Genomic DNA, 19,608 nt, shown 5'->3' with positions numbered 1-19,608 from the left:
TGCATTTTTAATGAAAGAACCCACTGGAGGCCTATTTAAAATACAATGTACAGGGAGCACAGAGCAAACAGACTGCGCTTGCATAAATAATTTGAATGCGAATCCATGTTTGTGTTCCTCAGGCTTCTTCTCTCAGCCTTGCTCCTCTCCCCTCTTTCTGCCCTCTCTGTGGGCAGCAGTCCGTTTGGGTGACCTGAGGACACTTTCTCTCTCTCTGTCTCTCTCTCTCTCTCTCTCTCGATAGCCCCTGTATCCCGTATTACACACAACACCTGTTTGATCTTGAAGATAAAACGTTGCTGTGGTTACAGGATGCCAGCCATCCAGTTGTATTAGAGGGACAGAGAGGAGAAAACGAGAGAATCAAATCAATTTTCTATATCAGTATATTACTGTGGACAACATTATTAATTTAAGCAATTATTTAAGCATTAATAATATTCTTTTTTGGTTTCTTGTGTAGATAATTATGTAAATAACATTATATTTATATTTAAATATACAGTGAGCTCCATAATGTTTGGGACAAAGACTTTTTTCTTTGATTTGGCTCTGTACTCCGCAATTTCAGATTTGTAATTGTACAATTCAGATGTGGTTAAAGTGCAGTTTTAAAAGGTATTTTACACATTTTTATACATAGTCCCCCCATTTTAAGGCATCATAATGATGGGGACAAATGGCCTCACGGGTGTTTCTGATTCGTCAGGTATGTTCAATAGCTTCCTTAGTGCAGGTACAAGAGAGCTTTCAGTATATAGTCTTGATTCTAGGCTTTTGTTAGCCTTTGGAGTCAGTTATATTGGCATTTGTCAAGATGAGGACCAGAGTTGTGCCAGTGTAAGACAAGGAAGCCATTTTGAGGCTGAGAAATAATAAGAAAGAAAAAAAAAAACAGCCAGAGACATACGCCAAACTGTAGACTAATCAACTGTTTGGAACATCATTAGGACGAAAGAGAGCACTGGTTAGCTCAGTAATCGCAAAGGGCCTAGTAGGCCAAGGAAGACCTCTACAGTTGATGGCAGAGGAATTTCCATCATAATGACGAAAAAACGGCAAACACCTGTCAGACAGATCAGAAACACTCTTCAGGAGGCAGGCCTGGATGTGTCAGTGACTACTGTCTACATGAACAGAACTTTAGAGACTACACTGCAAGATGCACTAGTTTAAAAATAGGACAAGTTAAAGTTTACTTAGAAGTTCTTAAAAGAGCATGCAGATTAAAAAAAAAAATAATTTTAAGGTCTTGTGAACAGATGAGACCAAAGGCGCCTTTCCACTGCATGGTACCGGCTCAACTGGACTCGACTCTACTCAACTTTTTTGGTTTTCCATCAGGCAGAAGTTGTGGATAGTACCTGGTACCTGGTACTTTTTTGGTATCATCTCCGTCGAGGTTTCAAGCGAACTGAGGCGATACCAAAGGTGACGTGAAAACACTGCAGACCACTGATTGGTCAGAGCAACGCGTTTAGCAATCGGTAATGACGCCCAGCTACATTGACGGAGGTACTATCTGCAGTGGAAAACGAAGTACCTGGTACCAAAATCGATTAGAGTCGAGTAGAATCGAGTCGAGTTGAGCCGGTACCATGCAGTGGAAAAGCGGCTCAAGATTCAAGTGTATCAGAGTGATGGCAAGAGTCATGTGTGGAGGCTAAAAGGAACTTCCCAAGAACCAAAATTTTTTACATTTATCTAGTGTGTCTACTAATTGCCATGGCAACTAAGGCAATTTTTCACTCTTATTTGGAACTTCAAAAAATAGAAGGGGGGAGAATAGCATCACACACACACACACACAGCACACACACACACACAAACACACACACGCACAAATACACATTTTCTCATATTATTAAGCACACTTATGCACGCACACATACTCACACCATCCACCTGTTCACCATTGTATTTTCTCACAAATTATTTCATTGATAAGGATATAAAGACATTATTTTCAACTATGACATAATAGTGTCCTCATTGCAAAACAGCCAGTTCAGTTGTTTGGTAAAAATAAGTTCCCTCCAGCCATAGAGTATTGAACCTTTGAGTTGAAACATAAAGGTGTTATACAGAGACAGACTTTGCCATAACTCATCTTAGAGGCCACAGACGCCTTTCATTGGCGATAATAATTTCTTATGCTGATTTCATTGGGCTCTGGAATGGAGCTATGTGTTCTTGTACGGAACTGACATTTAGCTATGAATCTTGAGTGTGTGAAGTGACAAATCTGCTCTATGTGGGAGTTAATGAAGTCATAAGTCACAGACTGAACTTAGCGTAAGAAACTGGAGCAGGGGGTGGGGGCGGATTTTGAATGAACGTTCACGATGCTGGCTGTGGAAAGTGTGGCCAAAAGCACAGAGATGTATGGGTGCTTTTTAGTCTGCTGAAACAGCGAGCGATGTGTTTTAAGGATGAGCTCAGCATTCCGTCCATTCTTCCAGGCAGAGCCTGAAGTTGTCAAAATTTCTTGTGCCAAGGCTTCAATCCTGCTGTTCATTTTCGGGTTCAGAAGGGTATAGCGACAGAGGCGACTGCTGTGTTAACTTCAAACACTCATCCTCAGGGTGAACATTTGGCCACTGCTGTGTTGTTTTCACTGTTATGAGGAAAATGAACTGAAGTATTCTTTCTCCGCTCCCTGTCTGTGTCTGGTTCTCTCTCTCTGTCTCTCTCATTTTCTCTTTCCTTTTGTCTGTCTGTCTTTTCTATCTTTTCACACCTCTCTCACTTGTCCACCTGCCCCCCTTCTTCTGGACTTCTGGTTTTTCCACAGGAACTTCAGGAAACACCTAAGAATGGTAGGGAGCCGGCGGGTCAAAGTTCAAAGTAAGTCAGACAGCGAACGGAGTTTGGCTGTGCCTGCATCCGTGCTCAACCCCATTGGAGTGTGCGTTTGTGTGAGCATGCAGGAGTGCGTATGTGTCTGTGTATGTAGCATGTGCATGCGTCTTTGTTTGATCCACACGTGTGTTGTGTTGATGTGAGCATGTGGTGTGTGTGTGTGTGTGTGTTGGGAAGGGGGGGGGGGGGAGGGTTCTGTGAGAATAAAATGCCCATAGAAAATACGTGCAGTATATTCCATTTTTATTTATACGTTTGGTTTATGCAATTGCAGGTTCTTTGTCTTGTTTAGATTTAAAAGGCAAGAAGAAACGTGTGACAACAAAGCCAAGTATTAGCAGTTGACCGTTATATATTGTTATCGATAAGACCGTACGCTGTGTAATTACACACTTGGGGTTAATGATGTTATTGATACTGATGGCAGAGTAATGTGACATTAAAGGACAGCCGTCCTCCTTCATTTGTAGCTCTGTCAGAGTGGCGGAGCTCGGACAGGACTTGCACAACTGTGTTTCTGCCACTGGTACTGAGGAGTAAGGGTCGGAGGAACCAGTTCTGCCGGGTAGAGTGTAGGGTCTGTACATGTGCAGAGTGTGTGTGCATGTGTGTGTGTGCATGTGTCTGTATGTGTGTGCGTGTTTATGGGTGGGCGAAGCAGTGTGTGTGATGTTCTCTCCTGCAACCCCATTCCCAACCCCTGCCCACCTCCCCCACTAGCGTTCGCCGACCGCAGAGCCAAGAGTTTCAGCCGATCCTGGAGTGACCCCACCCCCATCAAGCCTGACTCTCTACACAACTCCAGAGACAGTGAGTTCATACATGCATACACACACACAAACACACACAGACAGACTGACCGACTGACACACATACACATACGCACACACACACACACAAACACACACACATTGCATGTGTACACGCATAGACACGCATGCAAACACGTACATGCAAACATACACAAGCTGACCTGAAGCTGTCTCTCATATGACCTCTGACCTCTGTCTCACTCTGTGACAGTCTCTCTTTGTGAACGTCTCTTCCTGTGCGTACGTGTTCTGTATATGAATGTATATTTGTGTGTGTGTGTGTGGCTATCTGTGTGTCAGCATGTGGAATTGTCAGTGTCTGAGTCTGTCAGTCTGCTTCTGCAACACATTTCCATCTGGTGTCCTTCTGTTTGTCTGTCTGTGTGTTGTGTGTAGCTGGCCATGTACCAGAGCTCGGTCATGCACCTTCTGTTTTGCGTTTGTCAGTGTCTTCTCTTGACCTCTGTAACCTCTGATTCTCTGTGGAGGTGTTTCCCTTTCTGCACCCTCACCTTTTTTCTCCACCTTTCTCCACCAAACTCTCCCTTACTTGTCCACCCATCTCTCACTTCACCATCTGCCCACCTCTCCTCCCTGCCTACACCTGACTCTTTCATCCCCCCACCCACCTGTTCTATCCTTTGCATTCCACGTGTCTTCCCCCCTCTCTCTCTCTCTCTCTTTCTCTCCCCCTCCCTCTCTCCCTCTCTCTCTCTCTCCCCCCCTCTCTCTCTCTCTCTCCCTCCTCTCTCTCCTCTCTCCCTCTCTCTCTCCTCTCTCTCCTCTGACCTCGACAGGTGGGGATCTGCAGGCCTCCTCGGGGACTCTGGATGAGGTGCCTTGTGAGGACGTGGACTGGGAAGAGGAGAGAGAATTGGAACGGGCAGCCTGCGAGGGAGACGACTTCATCCCACCCAAAATCATGGTACGGAAGAGCGCCCCCCACAGGCAGCTCACATGGTACCGTCTGCTTAAAATCCAGAATAACGGGATGGTAGCCCTGCTTTTTCACACTGACCAACTGGTGGCTAATCCAGATGTCTTCAGTAAACCACCAGGTGTTTAAACTGCTTTAAAAGTAGATGTATTATATCTGAGCTGTGTAACGTGCCCTGGAAATGTACTTTTGCTAAACTTGACTCTTGCCAAAAAATATAGGTTTAACAGACTGAAGCAAGAAATGTAGGTTTATCCAATGAAACATTTTTTTTTCAGTGCATCTCTCTCAGATAGCACAGAGGCTCTCTGCAGAGAGGCAGTGAATACTGTGCGGCTCGCAGTGTCGTACATCACTTGTTAGATGGTGCTGAAGTAGGTCGCCGGCATTTTGGCACGCTGTTCAGGGTGTGAGGAAACTGAGGAACTCAACAAACCCTCTTCTTTCTCTTCTAGCTGATCTCTTCCAAGGTCCCGAAGGCGGAGTACGTGCCCACCATAATCCGCCGTGGTGATCCCTCCATCATTCCCATCCTCTATGTGAGTCTGCTCGTGGCAGCTGTACACGGCACTCAACAGCTTCACCAGTATATGGGACACAGCACAATTCTACTGCTCCAAGTTCCTTACCGTAGCACACATCTATGCTCCAGTATCCTGAACACAGCACACCTCTACGCTCCAGTATCCTGAACACAGTACACCTCTATGCTCCAGTATCCTGAACGCAGTACACCTCTATGCTCCAGTATCCTGAACACAGTACACCTCTATGCTCCAGTATCCTGAACGCAGTACACCTCTATGCTCCAGTATCCTGAACACAGTACACCTCTATGCTCCAGTATCCTGAACACAGTACACCTCTACGCTCCAGTATCCTGAACACAGTACACCTCTATGCTCCAGTATCCTGAACGCAGTACACCTCTATGCTCCAGTATCCTGAACGCAGTACACCTCTATGCTTCAGTATCCTGAACGCAGTACACCTCTATGCTTCAGTATCCTGAACACAGTACACCTCTATGCTCCAGTATCCTGAACACAGTACACCTCTGTGCTCCAGTATCCTGAACACAGTACACCTCTACTGCTCCAATATCCTGAGCAGTGTATATAACTACTACTATAATGATATCTTGAGCACGAAGTGTCTTGAACAGTGTACATCCGTGCTGCGCTAACACACTGAACACAGTACACCCAGGGTTTGAATTACACTCCAGCTTTCAGGAGTCTGTGAGATTGCAGACTGCGGGGGTTCAGGTCTGTTTTGGGGGAATTAGCTCCCCTTGGCTCCCCTGTAATTGGAAGCCTGCGGCTTAGTCTCTCTTAACAAATAATGTGCTGGAGTAATGGGTGAGTCAGGCTCGCTCAGACAGTCTCAACGGCGAGGAAATGGTATGACCCACTGTAGGGATGTTCTAAATTGTTGTACAATTGTACCTCAGTCAGAGCTCTGAAAACACATTTGAATATTTACTAGGCTATTAGAACTACTTTGTTTGTTTAAAGATTTTGAAACACTCCCCAACCTTCTGTTTTTACTTCCTTCAGGGGGGTTCAAGTCTGAATTAGGGGAGCCAGACCACCCAAAACCCCCCAAAACTCGCACCCTGAGTACACCTCAACTGCTTCAACATCTTGCACACAAGACTGTGTACATGTTTTGAGAAAGTGTTAGCTGCAGACAGAGAAATCAGTCAATCCCAGCACAGCACTGATGGTTTTCTTATTTGTCTTTACCATCTCTTCAGGACCATGAGCATGCCACGTTTAATGATATTCTCGGTAAGTGCTGAAAACACAATGTATTTCTGCTCACTGTGTGAAGCTATGGTCATATGTTGAAGTGTGTTCAGATTAGGAATGTACAGTTGGCTTACTGCAACATGTTTTAATACCTGTGTGGGTAACCCCCACTCTCTCTCACTGTAGAGGAGATTGAGAAGAAACTGACTGCATACAGGAAAGGCTGTAAAATCTGGAGAATGCTTATATTTTGTCAGGTAAGACGCATCTCAGAGTGCTTTGTGTGTGTGTGTGTGTGTGTATGTGTATCTAACCTTTTCCTTTGTCCCTCAGGGAGGACCAGGTCACCTGTATCTACTGAAGAACAAAGTCGCTACATTTGCTAAAGTTGAAAAGGAGGAAGACATGATCAGGTGAGTCATTTCCTCTGTATCTACTGAACCTCAACTCAACTCTTAACATGTTAGCCATTACCTGTCAGCCTCAGTATCACTCTTTGCCTGTTAGCCGTTACCTGTCAGCCTCAGTATCACTCTTTACCTGTTAGCCGTTACCTGTGAGCCCCAGTATCACTCTTTGCATGTTAGACATTACCTGTCAGCCTCAGTATCACTCTTTGCCTGTGAGCCATTACCTGTCAGTCTCAGTATCACTCTTTACCTGTTAGCCATTACCTGTCAGCCTCAGTATCACTCCTTACCTGTTAGCTGTTACCTGTCTGCCTCAGTATCACTCTTTGCCTGTTAGCCATTACCTGTCAGTCTCAGTATCACTCTTTACTTGTTAGCCGTTACCTGTGAGCCTCAGTATCACTCTTTGCATGTTAGCCATTACCTGTCAGTCTCAGTATCACTCCTTACCTGTTAGCCTTTACCCGTCAGCCTCAGTATCACTCCTTACCTGTTAGCTGTTACCTGTCTGCCTCAGTATCAGCTTTTACCTGTTAGCCTCAGTATCACAATTTACCTGTTACTCATTACCATTACCTGCCAGGTTTCTATCTGTCAGTCAAGCTTTATACCTGTCTGCCTGAATTTTCTCCTGTGCCTGTACGCAGTTTCTGGAAGAGGCTGAGCAGGTTCATGAGCGCATTGAACCCTGAACCCAATGTCATCCACATCATGGGCTGCTACGTCCTGGGAAATGCCAACGGAGAGAAGGTATTGCACTGCATACAATCACCTGCTTTATGCCAAAAACCACCGTGCACCCACAGTGCGCCCACTGTACCCCATGTACCACAGCGTGCTCACTGAGTCCCTGTAGCACACTCCCAGTACAGTACCCTGTTATTCACAGTACTATACTGTCTGTACTGTACCAAATTCATCACAGTACTATACTCCCAGTACCGTACCCCATTAATCACAGTACTATACTCCCTGTACAGTACCCCATTAATCACAGTACTATACTGCCAGTACAGTACCCCATGAATCCCAGTACTGTACCCCATTCAACATAGTACTATACTGCCAATAGAGTACCCCATTCATCACAGTACTATACTGCCAGTAGGGTACCCCATTAGTCATAGAACTGTACTGCCTGCAGTACTGTACCCCATTAATACCAGTACTACACATGCAATACTGTACCCCATTAATCACAGTACTAGACAGTACTACACATGCACTACTGCACACCATTAATCACAGTGCTACACATGCAGTACTGCATACCATTAATCATAGTACTACACATGCAATACTATACACCATTAATCATAGTACTACACATGCAGTACTGTCCACCATTAATCATAGTACTACACATGCAGTACTGTACCCCATTAATCATAATACTCTACCCTGTTAACCCCAGTAGTGTTTCCCATGAACCACAAATCCACGGTGCCACCACGCACTGCTCTCTTCACCAGATCATGAATTATTCCCCTCTATCCCGCTGCGCAGTCTCTCCGCTCTGTCTGCACACGCTGCTCTTGGAGCCTCACGGTGCCTCACGGTGCGACTATTAATCTGCACTCCGCCATATGTCTGTTCTCAGCACGTTGTACCTGGCTGTGTTTCGCTCTAAGGCAGCGCCAGACACTTCCGCTCTCCGTCTCTGCGGCCTGTTCTCCTGTCAGTCACGTTCTGCGTCCTCGTGCCGTCTCCTGCATTGATCAGTGAGGGAGACTGATCTGAGAGCAGTGGGACGCTCAGAGCGCGGTCAGGTCTGGCCGCGGACGTGGGGTGCGGTTGGGGAGGGAGGGAGGGTTTTTGGAACCGACCCCAGCCTTCGCTGGGTCTGACAGGCAGACTCGCCTCACACCACCCCCCACTTTGACACGCCACACACAGCGAGCCTCGACTGGACTGACAGCTGCCTGAGGCGGTGGATATGCCAGAGCTGATAAAACCCATACACATACAGTGTACACACACACCCACACACACACATAGAAACATACACACACACGCACACACAGAGAGAAACATACACACACACACACACACACACACACACACGTGCACATACACACACACACACACACACACGCACACACAGAAACATACACACACACGCACACACAGAGAGAAACATACACACACGCACACACACACACACACACACACACACACATGCACATACACACACACACACACACACGCACACACAGACAGAAACATATACGCATGCATGCATGGCACACACAGACACATTTTCTCTTACACTTGTTAACACATCCTCCTACACGCTCCTACACCCGTCAGCGCATACGTCTCTTCTTCGCAAAGTGCACGCCCGCACGACGTCCAGTGCGGCGGGTGGAGCTTGTACAAGCCGCAGAAGGGGAGTGGTTTTTTTTTCTGGTGCATTTAGCAATTTTTCCCCTCCGCTACCTGTGCGCTCCAGTTACCTCAGCTGGAGGAGAAGAAAACTTCAGTCATCTTGCTATTAATAGCCTGCTAGCTTCAGCGAGGCACGCCCAGAACCACTCTGTGGCACATTCTCCTTGGCTCTGTCACAGGGCTCTTTGGCTTTCTCTCCGCCCCTCTTTCTCTCTGATGCACTCACACTATTTAGTCCTCCCATTGTCCTTCTTTTGTGTAGGGAGTAAAGTGAAGGGAAGGAAAGCCATTAATCATCCCAGATTAATCGTAACCGTGTAAACAAATGTGACGGCTAGCCCACATTGCTGGCTGTGCGTTCTGTATCCCGTGGGTCCAGGTATTCAAGATGCTGTGACCGTCTTTGACTCTTTGGCTCTCCATGCACAGAAAGACTCATTATTTTCTAGTCTTCCTCTGCAAAGCAATACAAAGATAGCAGAGGATGGAACGGGTTAAGGCACCAGATTCGTGACCAGAGGTTATAAATGGGGCAGAGGCATTTCAGCTCAGGGAATCATGTGGTTGAGCACAGATCCAGCTACATTGAGTACAAAAATAGATTATTCAGTAGAGTGTATTCGCATACAACAGATACACTTTTGAAAGTGCTTGTATTAAAACACACTGTGCATTGCATTTGGAACATTTGAATCTGTGCGATCTTGGGTTTGGTGTCTTGGGGATTGGATTGCATCTGGCCATGAGTAGGAAGCTTTTGACCCCCTACTAAGCACCAGGAGAAAAGAAAAATGAAAAAGCAGAGGAATGCAGTCGAGATGTGGTGGGGGCGATGCCAGAAACAGCTGACGTAAGGGAGTAAGAGTAGATGTATGTGATGATTTATGCCTGTAGGGAAAATCAGTTAGCGACTGCAAGCGGTTGTCAGAAGAAATTCTCTCCCAAGTCTCTATTTATCACTCCCAGATATATAATTTGAGTAACTCTACGTAAGCCATCTTGAAGAAAGACATTTTAAAACCTAAACATTGCTAAAAGAAAAATTTCACAGCGTGTCAGAGGTTGTCGTGAGACATGCTTTTCTTCGGCTAAGTCGGCTGACATTGACAATTGGCCCATTTTCTTGAAGGACACCAGGTTAAGCAAGTTAAGTTCTTTCTCTGAGATACCTGATGTACCTAAATTCATTGGCTCACTTCATATATGACCATGTGATCCCATGACCCTTTGAACCCAGATCCCTGACCTCCACTGCACACCTACCGGTTACAACAGCTCTTTTTGCCACTGGTCTGTGTTGCGATGGGAATAGTGACCGTGGAGATGACGTTAGAAAAAGGCAGTTTGTTGCCTGGGAGAAATTGTGCTGCCATGGCACCTGCTGCTATCAGCCACTGGGGGTGCCAGAGAGCAGCGAGGGCCATGTAATAATGCACCCTGACAGGTAAAGGTCCCTCCCAGCAACTTCGACCCCCCTTCCCCCCTGCAGCAAAGGTCAAAGTGCTGTCTTCACAGAGCTCACAAAATGTTCTGAACACCAGAATCTTGCGTTCCACCCAGTTCCTCCAACAGAAGTTTACCTCTGCCTGTTGGAATGAATGGATTATCATGAGCTGCTGCCCAACACAATCTGGTGCTGCCAACAAACTGATCCAGGCTCACGCGATGCTCACTGGAGCTGGCTTTGCTGTGGGAACGCACTGGTGCATTGTGTCTCTGCACGCACGCGATGTTCACTGCTCCACACGACGTGATGATGATGTCGCACGCCAACTGGCTGTCCCCAGCTCCGTCCTCTTGGGAAATGAGCAGGTCACCCTCAAAGCAGGGTTTAGCACATGGTGGGGGGGGGGGTGTATGGTAACCAGAATAAAGTGTGTGTTGGATGAGTGCAGTGACTCCTGTGTATTTGCCCCCCACAGCTGTTTCAGAACCTGAAGAATCTGATGAGACCGTACTCCATTGAATTCAAATCTCCTCTGGAACTGTCCGCTGAGGGTGAGTCAGCCAGACGACGCACAGTCACACACGCGTGGAGGCCGCAAAGCCAGAGAGCTTGCTCTCACATGTAAATACATGCTTATCCTTACAGACACAGCCAACCCACCATGACCAGTCTTAATGAAATCCTGGCGATGAGTCCCAAATTTATACCTCATTATCGCTTCGACCCGCGTTCCCATTGTCTTCCAAAACACAAGGGACTTTGCCTCTTACCGCCATCTGGAAGCTAACTTTGATCATGACTGTCAGGCATTCTCATGCCGGGACAGGAAGATGCCAAACAGAGATGTGTAGGGATTCAGGACACTTCATGAACAGGGAGTCCTTTCTTTATAAGATGGCTGCTATTTTTGAAGAGGTGCTGCGTATCATTTATTTTGTTGAAGTATTGGTGCACTTAAATTCCTGAGCTAAGCACTTGTGTTTGTCATGTAAGTTGTTAAAAATGGACACATTCCTTTGAACACAAATTGTGTATTTAAAAAGACAGATTAGTATTAGTGATAAAATAGATGTTTAGTGTATGTGAGATAATATGCTATATAAATGCTGTTAAAATGCTGCTTCTTCTTTCTCTTCACTCCAGGTAAAGAGATGATCGAGATATATTTTGACTTCCGTCTCTTTCGACTGTGGAAAGCACGTCAGCACTCTAAACTGCTTGATTATATCGACGTTTTGTGACCTTGCCCCAACTTTTGGCAGAAGCCTGCGGGGCAGGAGATCTAGTGGCGAAGCCCAACTTGGCGGCATTCATTTCGGAAGAGCCGGTGCTGGGAAACTTGGAGAGAAGGGAAGGGAGAGAGGAGGGGTGTTGACGGTGAAGGGAACTAAATCTTCTGTTACCTGGCACCCAGAGGCCGGAGGGACAGATTCTGTTGCCGAGGCAATGAGTGTGTTAACACCATCTCTTGCTCCCAAGTGACTGCAGAGAGAGAGGGAGAGAGAAGGCAAGAGAAAGAGAGAGCGAGGACATGCTCTCTCGTAAATTATGAAAAGGGAGAGGAGGTTGAGTCAGAGTGAGAAATGGAGAGAGAGAGAGATCAGGAAGACACTGGAAAGATTGAAAGGAGCGATGAACAGAGTTGTCTGGAGAAAATGATGGACAGTCTCTCTTACATTGGGTGTATGTGTGTGTATGTGATTGTTACATTGACAAAGAGGCACGTTGATGCGAAGGCCATTTTTTTTCTTCAGGTCGCTTGATTAGTCCTCATTAGGGGCTGGACACTTTCTGAACTGTCTGAACTTTTCAGGAGATAAAACTGCTATAAAAACATCATATACCGTTGTAATATATAGTTGTATTATGAGATATAATCATATAGTCATATGAATAATATCACACATCAGTTTTTTACCTTAACTTAGTGGTGTTTCTAATGGGCTTTTTGAAGAAAAACTCAGGTTATTTAAACTAGTGCCCTGCATTTTAATACTCCCAGACATGTCACACTGTCAATGATCTGGAAGTGAAGGTCCGCTCAGTTTGAAATGTTTAACATGCGTTTCAGCCATGACTAAGAATGGATGGGGTGGCTGAGCAGAGATTGGGACTAAGTCATTGTGTGTGTGTATGTGTGTGTGTGCGTGTGTATCTGTGTGTCTGTCTCATAGCTTTTCATAGGTGAGCCAGAAACTTAAATATTCACACATGTAGTTGACACTCTTTCCTACTCACTGTGAGTGGACACTGGCCTTTTTATTGAAGTGTTCACTCCTGTGTTAGTGACCCTATTATTATTATTATTATTATTATTATTATTATTATTATTAGTGCCAGAGCATTACATAGCCAGGTCTGCCCAAATCTACTGTAATGCCAGGTAACACAACAGCAGCTTCAGGGAGGGAGTTCATGCATTTATTGGCTCTTTGTGTGTGTGCGTGCTTGTGTGTGTGTGTGTGTGTGTAGGTTGGGGAAGGGGGTTACTCTGTATTTATGCTTTCCCCGCTACAATCTCTGTACTTAACTGTATAGGCTTGCTTGTCTGTTCAAACTGAATCACTTATTTTTGTCAGAGGCACAATAGTGCAGACCCAAATGTCAAAATGGCACAGCTGTCGCCTTGAAAGAACCCACTTGTCAGGATTATTTGAAGGCTCCAGAAGTGCTCTCTGTAAGAACTGTGATTCAAAAGCAACATTTAATTCCTCCTTAATTGATTAATCCGGCTGCCCTTTGAATAATAGCGTATGGTTCATCATGGGGTTGGTTTGGGGGTACATCATTTTACTTCTGGGGTGTAGTAGCCTTTTCGGCTGCTCCCCCTGGGATTTGAACACGTGTCCCACTGTATTGATTTTGGACAGGCAGTCTAGTTTGAACAGATGTTTCACCACACTGAGTACCACAGTGTTGGTTATCAAATCTTTTTAAAGCATTTTAATGATATAAAGAGAAATAAAAAAATATAACTTTAATAGCATACTCCTTACCAACCAAATATTTATTAGATAGCTTTATGCTGCATCACATGCTATGTTTCTTAATTTTGCTTGAATTTTACTGGTGACTTCAGCTGCATAGATACCATTCATATTTAGACTTGAGTTGATACATTCTCTCTGCTGTGTTCACTATTGAAGACAAACATAGGACAAAACCAGTGCTAGATTCATGTTCTGCTACTTGTTCTGTATCAAGAAATAAATTAACACTTAGGAAAGATGCATCAGTGCAGTTCTCTTTGATCCTTTTCTGTGTGTGGGAAGGATGTTACAAAGATGCACCAGTGAATGTTTTTAGGTTTTTAAGAACAATGGCTGAACACAAAACCACAGAAGTGGTGAAACATGAATCTAGCATTGGCTTTGTCATATTTTATTTCTGGCTGTCAACAGTAGTGGGGATATTGGAAAGAAGGTATCGATTGCAGTCAAAATATATAGTATATACAATATCTAGATCGTGTCAGACATTTCAGTTTATTAAAACTATGAAACATTGTACTGCATTGCAGTGCGATGCTGTCCAACAAACATTAGTGAGGAGTCGGCTCTAAAATGTGCATTTGAATTTCCTTCTAACGATCAATGAGGAAAAGAAGGGACTCTTAATAATGTGTGTATTTTCTGCCTTCCATAAGTGTGAAAGTATTTATTTGATTGAAATGTGTAAATATGTGTATAATGAATAATTGTACAAGAACAAAGGGATTTTGCCATAGTACAACATTACATTGTTTTTCCTTAACCTTCCTGTGCTGAAATGGAAAAGCATTATGAGAGTGGTGACATTTTTTTTTTCATTTTCAGTTTAAAATGTGCTACCTGAACAAACATACTAGGAAGGTCCTCTGTGCATTTATCCAGTGTTTTCAGAGGGATTTAGTTTATAACTTATCGGTGTGCTGAAATGACTGAACGTCGTACACACTGTGTGTTGGGGGGGGGGGGGGTGTTGATGCAGCGAAACCAGATTTTGAAATGGCGCACAGGCAGCGAGAGCTAGGAAAAAGAGAGGGAAGGAGACATACAATGAAAGTTCAACTATTTTCTTTTTCCATGAGCTGCATTTTTTCTGTGTTTTTTTTTGTATGTTTTTCTGTTTCTGCAGAAAGTGTGGTTTTATGATCTTGGACTTTTTAAGATGTTCTTCACCTGAGGAAGACAAAGCACCTGGTGAAAAATACTGTACGGATGTACTGCACACACTGGTGCCTATGCCTACTACAATCCTCAGGATTGCTGTGTGTGTGTATTTTACCTTCCTAAGAGGCTGAGTGGCATGTTCATTTATCTGTCGCCGAGAACAAGCCACCCCATTGTAAAGCTGTGGCAATAGCTCTAAGCATTTCGCAAACCACTGTTACTCTGCTGGACCGTTTGTACGTTGGGACTCAAAGTTCGAGAAGAGATCAAGACCTGACAACCTCCTTGAAGCCTGTGGATCTGCTGTTATTAATATTGATCGTTTTTGTCCCACTGTTAATTTGGTTAACCCTCCAGTGTCCAGTGCACCTGCATTCTCTGTCCAGGCATGAACTGAGGTACCTAATGAACTGGATAGATTGGCCAGAGATCCACTGATTAAGTGACCATCTGTGGGCCTTCATAAATGTGTTAAAAAGATCTTTTTTTTGGATTGAGAATGTACGTGTGAAAGAGAAAGAGGGAGGGGAAAAACAAGTTGTACAGCAATAAGGCATTTGCAGTGTGTGTATGCGTGCGTGCAAATATGACTTCAGTGTCGACAACAGTCAACGACAGTCCCAGAGTCCCAACACGGTTGGCGATGGTGGAAGAGTATTCAAAACATAAGGACAAGCAGTTGGAGCTGTGCTGGTCCAGCCCTGATGTTGTGATGCATTTTTCCCCAAAATTTTAGACCTGGACTGGACATGGAATGGACTCTTGGACTTTGGGGCCTGCGTGAGTCGTTGAACATGCAGTCGTTCCTCACTACATTACTTATTTTACAGGCTGTCTTCTTCTGTAGCAATAGACATGGTAACCTTACATGTACTGTTATATGAGCACACTTTGCCTTGTTTTATTTTCTATGTTTTACTGTGTCTGGCTCTTTTTGTATCCTTTATTTTGTATCCATCTCCAGCACTGGACTATGAAATTAAGAGCAATATGGGGGAGAACAGGGTTTAAAGTCTTTCTCTGCCGCACCATTTGTACTGAGAGTCTGGTGGTGTCGCTCCTCACTCTGTGCTGGTTCTGATTTATTATTCATGTATTTTTTTTGCTTTGTTATAGACTTTCTCAGTTGCAAGTGGTAGGTTTCCCAAATTGGCAGTTTGTTCCAGGTAATGGATGAGTTATAAAATGTTAATTCTTGAATAATGTCAGTTTTTCCCTAGGAAACTAAGGTTTGTTGCCTGACCTTTTCTCATCAATCATAAAATACCCTCAAGTTGGGTTTCTAGAGTGAACTAAGCTTTTACAGATTTACCAAATAACTGGTGGATCCTGACAAAAAGTTTTCTCATTCTAAACGTTGTTTTGAAGGGCAGTTTAGTTTGCATAAACCAGAAGAGATTTCATTAGTATGCTGAATGTGTGCTCTACATTATTAAAGGATGCAGGAGAGCACAGGGGGGAAAGACCATTTTGCTGTGCTGTCTTACAACACTTTGGCTTGGATTCAGGAAGGATTTGTCCTTAACATTACCTTCTAATATAAAATACAAATGTTACAGGCAGTGTCTGGCAAGCTAATTCAGATGCTTAACAGACACTGCCAGGCTGTGCTTGTGAAGAAAAAAAGACTTGGATCAAATCACTATTCAAATTTAAGGACAAACGTTCATTCGTTCTATGCCTTTATTTGGCGGTGGCACTGGATTATTCTGAGCAATGATAGATGGGGAGGTAGAAGTGAGGTATGGGGCCCGGGAAGTGGTTGTAGATTAAAAGGACGAGGGAAAAGGAGCCTGACGGAGGCCGGTGAAAGGGCCTGGACAATCCATGCGGTGTATTCGGTAGAGACAGAGACGGAGAAGCTGTACCACACATATGATTGATGTAAAAAGGCAGAGTGTGCAGGGAGGAGTGCTTCCATCAGTAGAGGACCGTTGGAGAAATTGCCTTGTAATGACGGGTTCACAAGTTTTGCTAAGCCCCTTGTTCAGGCTAGGCCGATCTGTTCTGCACGGTACCTGCCGAAGCAGAAATGCTTACAGCGCAGCTTGGAGTGAGTGACTGACAAAGAGAGAGAGTGAAAGAGAGAGAGAGATAGAGAGAGAGAGGGGGAGGGAGGGAGGGAGGGAAAGAGAGAGAGAGGGGGAGGGAGGGAGGGAAAGAGAGAGAGAGAGGAAGGGAGGGAGAGAGAGAGAGAGAGAGAGAGAGAGAGAGAGAGAGAGAGACCTTTTCCATTGGACTGCCTGTCATGTAATACAAACCTTTGTTTATAGAAGGCGTTAGGTGCTCTTAAACACGTGAGGGGCTCATCTCACCAGCAAACCTCACCCTGCAATTTGATGCTAAATGTAACATTACGCTCCAAAAATGAAACGATAGCCATTTTCCCCATTTGAAACCAAAGCAATTATATTTCTCCCACCTATTACACTGTCACTTTATCTGAAGAAATCTGTTGCCGCTGGGTGATCATTGGCTTGATGATGATTGCTGATGTTGTTATGATTACGTCGCTGTGCTTTCTCACTGGTAATTGTTCATCTAGTGGGACTAGGGAGGGCGTGTGTGCAGAGTCTCAATATTTTGTGCAATTTTTTTTTGTTTTCTCATATTTTCTGCAAAGTCCAGTGTCTGGTACATTAGGCTAACGTTTTAGGTTAGATTTTCCGTAGCACTTAGACAATGCATTAGATTGCCTATTAAAGCCGTACTGTAGAAAGAATTTTAAGAGGGATAATTGTTAATCCAGTTGAGGTTTATTAATCAGATGGACATTTAATAAGAGTCATTAGGTTTTAGCTAATAATTAAAATGATACAGTGATCTATTACGGCATTATTAATATTGCATAAATTAACTTGTAAGAATAAATCTGGATGGATGTACCTTTAGTAGGACATAGAAATGTAAAAGGAGAGGTTACATTTTCTAAGTGGAGGTTGCTGTGACTACTTGTAGCATCTCCAATACTGTATGTTACACAATATACAATATTGGTACTGACCCATACAAAATGTTTTTCATAAAATGTTAAAGGCTGTTTTTCAATAAAAATTTACCCAGCCTGTTTAAATTCATCATCGGAACCTGTGTCATTATTCTGCATTTCTACAAGAACGTTTTAACATTTAATTTGAAAAAGACTGCCACTATGGAACTGATGGAATTACTGATGCAATGCATAACCATTCAGATATCAAATTGCAACCCAGGTTTAGCATGGGGTTATACTGAGGACACGGCATTTCCAAAACAACTGAGAAAGTATATACAATACGCATCCAATAATAAAAAAAAAAACTGGAATTAGTCTATAATGTCTTTGCATTTTGCACTTTGCAGCGTTTCACATTTCTGCACTGCAAAGAGATGCAACACAGACCGACACCTTTGCACCACACAGACCTGCTTCTTTGAAAAATGGTCTGTTTCCCATGATGCAGTGGCACTCGCAAACACATATAAATATTTAATAATCTCTCTAAGCGTGTACACACCTGCAGGGTGGCTCAAAGTCTGCATTCGGAGTGGCTTGCTAGTTCCCACAGCAGCAGGCTCACGCACATACATTCTGCATTACTACAGACTGAAATAGAAATCAACAGTGTGGAAAAATAACTTCAATTCACATGTCCTGCATGTTGCCTCATGTCAGCCAAAAACATAACATTTCTGTAAAAATAGAAAATCTCATTATTTCTCACTGAAAACTGAGGCGACATATGTACAATGTATTCGCAATTTGTTGATTTATTTATCATTTTTAAGTAGCCCTAATGGCGGTGGCAGGGTGAAGCCTTGTGATGCTGTGGGGCTGAGGTCCACAGTCAATGCAATGCTGTATCCAATACAAGTGCTTGTCAAAATTAACTTATATTTTCATGTTTTTTCCTTCTCATTGTGTAATGAGACGGGGCGAATGGGTGGAAATGAAACAGGCATTATGAGACTATTCAAACCTTGTAAGCTTTTGATCCCTGAAGGCTCACGGCTAATCCTCTTTAAAGACGCTGTCGGGAGGGGTGGGTTGAGCAGCGAGGAAATGAGAGCAGAGAGTTTTGTGTCAGTGCAGCTATAATCCCAAGGCAGGGCAGGGCAAGGATGATGTTGTTAATATGATGGAATAAATAATCTGATCCATTGAGAAATCAATTTTTAAACAAAAAATATTTCCAAAATGGACAAAGTTTTATTTATCTAGAATATGCATAAAACGTGCTGTAATTTCTACATGGCGAAACCAAAATGTATAAAAAATACCCTTTAGTAAGATCTGAGAATCTGCACCTGAACTGCACGTGAATAGTTTGATTACAAATCTAAAATCGTGGAGTACAGAGCCAAATCAAAAAACAAAAAAAGTCTTTGCCCCAAACATTATGGAGCTCAATGTGTCTATCCTTGTCTTTACTCTCTCTCTCTCTCTCTCTCTCTCTCTCTCTCTCTCTCTTTCTCTCCAGCTGAAGTACCTCTTCCAGCGCCCAGTAATAACTAGGAGGAATGCACTAGCCTTTCTGTTGAACTCCAGGGTCCCAGATTTAGATCATATTCTCACATTCCCCAGCTCTCAGCTGATGAAACCTGGTGAATAATTTAGGTATGTCCCCCAGTCATAAACCACACCCCTCTACAAATCGAACCCTTCAACAAGACCTGCTGAAGGTACAACAGAAGGCCTGTCAGCTCTGCGGCCAGTTTGTTTGTAAGTGTGACCAGCCATGTGAGCAGGATTTCAAGGCTTTACTGAACAGCAGCTAGTCAGTAATGAAAGAGAAGAAAAGTTTAAGATCACGCTCCAGAAAAAAATGAATGATGAACTAAGCCGTTGCTTTTGACATGTGGCACTT

The 19,608-nt window shown here is 43.9% G+C and overlaps 1 protein-coding gene across 2 annotated transcripts in view; it reads left to right on the top strand.

Moving 5' to 3' along the window:
- Positions 1-17,838, top strand: part of LOC135265130 (NMDA receptor synaptonuclear signaling and neuronal migration factor-like) — a 40,189-nt gene extending 22,351 nt beyond the window's left edge. For both annotated transcript variants that reach the window (XM_064354434.1, XM_064354433.1), the window contains exons 5-14: positions 2,795-2,847; positions 3,583-3,672; positions 4,472-4,599; positions 5,067-5,150; positions 6,371-6,404; positions 6,552-6,622; positions 6,699-6,778; positions 7,423-7,525; positions 11,086-11,161; positions 11,754-17,838. In XM_064354434.1, the coding sequence (XP_064210504.1) occupies positions 2,795-2,847; positions 3,583-3,672; positions 4,472-4,599; positions 5,067-5,150; positions 6,371-6,404; positions 6,552-6,622; positions 6,699-6,778; positions 7,423-7,525; positions 11,086-11,161; positions 11,754-11,851 (817 nt within the window). In that variant the 3' untranslated portion in view covers positions 11,852-17,838. The remainder of the gene's footprint in view (positions 1-2,794; positions 2,848-3,582; positions 3,673-4,471; positions 4,600-5,066; positions 5,151-6,370; positions 6,405-6,551; positions 6,623-6,698; positions 6,779-7,422; positions 7,526-11,085; positions 11,162-11,753) is intronic.
- Positions 17,839-19,608: the final 1,770 nt, after the last annotated feature.

The sequence above is a fragment of the Anguilla rostrata genome, chromosome 10 (assembly GCF_018555375.3).
Source record: "Anguilla rostrata isolate EN2019 chromosome 10, ASM1855537v3, whole genome shotgun sequence".
NCBI classification, from domain to species: Eukaryota; Metazoa; Chordata; class Actinopteri; order Anguilliformes; family Anguillidae; genus Anguilla; species Anguilla rostrata.
The sequence above is the reverse complement of the archived record's forward strand: the minus strand, read 5'-3'. Positions and strand labels throughout refer to the sequence as shown.